General features: G+C 37.7%; 1 protein-coding gene across 1 annotated transcript; it reads right to left on the reverse strand.

The window, feature by feature from the left end:
- Positions 1-232: 232 nt before the first annotated feature.
- LOC148313411 (uncharacterized) lies at positions 233-1,924 on the reverse strand. Its single transcript, XM_088263180.1, has 2 exons — positions 1,907-1,924; positions 233-823 (listed from the first exon to the last, which is right to left on the reverse strand). Exons 1-2 carry the CDS (start codon positions 1,922-1,924, stop codon positions 233-235), a joined length of 609 nt encoding a protein of 202 aa, XP_088119306.1.
- Positions 1,925-2,957: the final 1,033 nt, after the last annotated feature.

The raw sequence follows: 2,957 nt of genomic DNA on the forward strand, positions 1-2,957 counted from the left end.
TTCTAGTTAAAACTTAATGATAATGAAGCTTTTTTACTCTTTTATGAATTAAGCATACTCGCATTTCAATGTTTGTGTGTTATTTTTTTCCTGAGTTTTTTTTTTTAATTTACATTTACATAAATGCCAATGGAAAAAAAAAATGATTAAACATGTAATTTTTTATTTTATAAAAAACATAATAATATAACTAAAATATTTTATGTACAAATTTATTTAATGCGGGTTTAATTTATTTAATGAAAAAATTGGCGGAAGGGGCAGCAGCGAAAGGAGCGGCAACGGGAGCGTTCAGTGGAGCTGCCAGGGGAGCGGCGAGAGGAGCGGCTAGGGGAGCAGCGAGCGGAGCAGCGAGGGGAGCAGCGAGTGGAGCGGCCAGGGGAGCGGCGAAACGAGCGGCAAGTGGGGCGGCGAACGGTGCTCCAAGGGGAGCGGCGAGAGGAGCAGCCAGAGGAGCAGCCAGCGGTGCAGCAGAGTAGGCCAGTGGAGATCCTAAGTAAGGAGACGCCAGGTATGGAGAAGCAAATGGAGTGGCGTAAGCAGCATATCCAGCCAGTGCCCTATTCACGATGTTGATTTGGCTGGCGTAGGGGAGGACATTCTGGGGAACAGCGCTGGCGTAGGATACGGCAAGAGGAGCGGCGACTGGAGCGGCAAGTGGAGCAGCCAGTGGAGCGGCCAGTGGAGCAGCCAGTGGAGCGGCAACTACTGGAGCTTCGGCCACCGCGTGGATAGAACGAGCGGGAGCTGACGCGAATATGGGAGCGGCTGATAGAACTCCAGCATTTGCTCTGGCAATGGCGACAACGAGGAATGCGAAGATCTAAAATGAAAAAAAAAAGGAATATTAACCTGCCCGGGAGTATGGACGTAAATGAACGTCAGTGCGAATTTTCCTTAAAGGAGTATCGACGTTTATGAACATCGAAGTCCGTCTGTCAGTTAGTATGATATTACTTGCATAGCAATGACATTTGTGGATATTTGTGTGTAATTTTGTCATAATTGAAAAATATATCGCATAGGAGTTTTTTTTAATATTTTAACATAATTTCTATCCTCATAAATATCTTCATGGGTTTCATGAAAAAAAATATTCATGAAAAAAGAACCCACTCCCCAGAGAAAGTCAGACATCAATTTTTGTACTCCCGGAAATGTTAATTTTTAACCCTTTCTCCCCCAAATGGTGCATAGGAGTTTCGATGGTCGACACGCCTTTTATTTGATCGTTAATTACATAAAGCCAAGATGACCAGTCCTTAGTTCCAGATAATTCCATCAAGAAGTGGAAAAACATATTGATAGATTTCACATGACGTTAGTGGTAGCGCATATTGGGGATTTATTGGTGAGAGATTGTAAACAACGAGGTATTAAGCAGGGCTGGGGAGTCTTGGTGCTTAATCAATAAATTAGCATAACAGCAACTCAAATGGATAGGCCATAGTATAAGACACCCAGGTCTACTTTTTGCGATTGCGGAGAGATATGCCTTAGAACAAACTACAGAGGATGACGTACAGTAGTCGAGCTATAGAGACAAGTGGAGACTGACCATGATAGAAGTAAAATCATTACACAGATTGTGACCCGCAAAGAAGAAGTGATGGAGATTCAGATGGAGGACATTATTGCTATATATGAAACGAATTATAAGAGGAATAGAAGGTAAGAAAATATTAGATATCTCATCTGGTCGACTCTAGTGATAGCTATTATGAGGTAAAAACTAACTTACAGGAAATATATTTAATTCATATTAGGATTTTAAGTAAAGCTGATGACTCTTTTGATTTTAAGAGAACTTGTTGATTGAATTGAATCTAGTGTCAGAAATATACCATGTCGTAATAGTTTTTAGCTGTTCTTTTTTGATATAAGAAAACAATTTTGATTTATTTACCATTTTAGTGGCAGCCATTGCTGTGGTTGTTGGTTGGTTGCTGGTTTGATGTTGCTTGTTCGAATGTCGAGCTGAAAATATGATACTTCGACTAAACGACCTTCCGTTTTTATACCACACACCATAACACGGTATTAGTTAGTTGCCAACCTCATTTACAATACTTCTTACTGGAACATATACGCCTGAGAATGTTGAAACTTTGCGTCAGGAACCGATTTCAATCGGGCGGAGGCAATAATGAACATCTTTGCATACAAATAATGGCAAACGATTTGCGCAAGGAAATACTGGGTAATATTTTTAATCAAGAAATCAGGCGTACAAAAAACAAAATATAGAAAAATTGTATATTTCTTACCAACTTAATGATTGTATTTCTTTTATTTTTACCGTACGCTTATGGTGCGTAGAGCACTGTAATAAATTGACGCAGTTATCTTTTGATCGTGAGTTATAAAGAGAGCTGACTAGACTTGTTTATCATGTGCCCATTCACCAGAAATCTAACTATTATATGATAATTTTAAATAAATCACTTTCTGGTCACAAAGTCTGAGAAATTATTGGCTGGTTTAAGTGATCAGTAACACTATTCACTATTCTATCCATGATTGTAAAATTGAATTTCAGAAGTTGTACCTAGTTGAAGTTACTTAATCGGCGATATCTTTGGGTTGGAAATAGTAAGTTTTTTACTAGAAGAAACCTTTATGGGCACAATGGTGAATGTTACAAAGTGTATAAAGTAATCACTTAGTAAAACGAATTCAGAATTTGTTGTAAAAAAATGGGCACACTCAAAATATCGTACCCTATAACTGTTTTTTTTGTAGTTTCAAAGCTCTTCATACTTTTAATAAAAACAAATTGATTATTGATTACATGAAAGCACATCCTCTTGTTCTCGATTTTAGGATAAAAGAGAGGAATTTATTTTTGTGCATATTCAGTAACCATTTTCAAGCTAAAGTTATTTATTTTTAAAAATTTATAGTTCATGTAAATATATATCAACATCATACTGTTTTTGTCAAGACATGATTTTTTT

Source organism: Brachycentrus maculatus, unplaced genomic scaffold, assembly GCF_059751285.1.
Source record: "Brachycentrus maculatus isolate JH-2025_06_01 unplaced genomic scaffold, ASM5975128v1 h1tg000012l, whole genome shotgun sequence".
In the NCBI taxonomy this organism is placed as follows: Eukaryota; Metazoa; Arthropoda; class Insecta; order Trichoptera; family Brachycentridae; genus Brachycentrus; species Brachycentrus maculatus.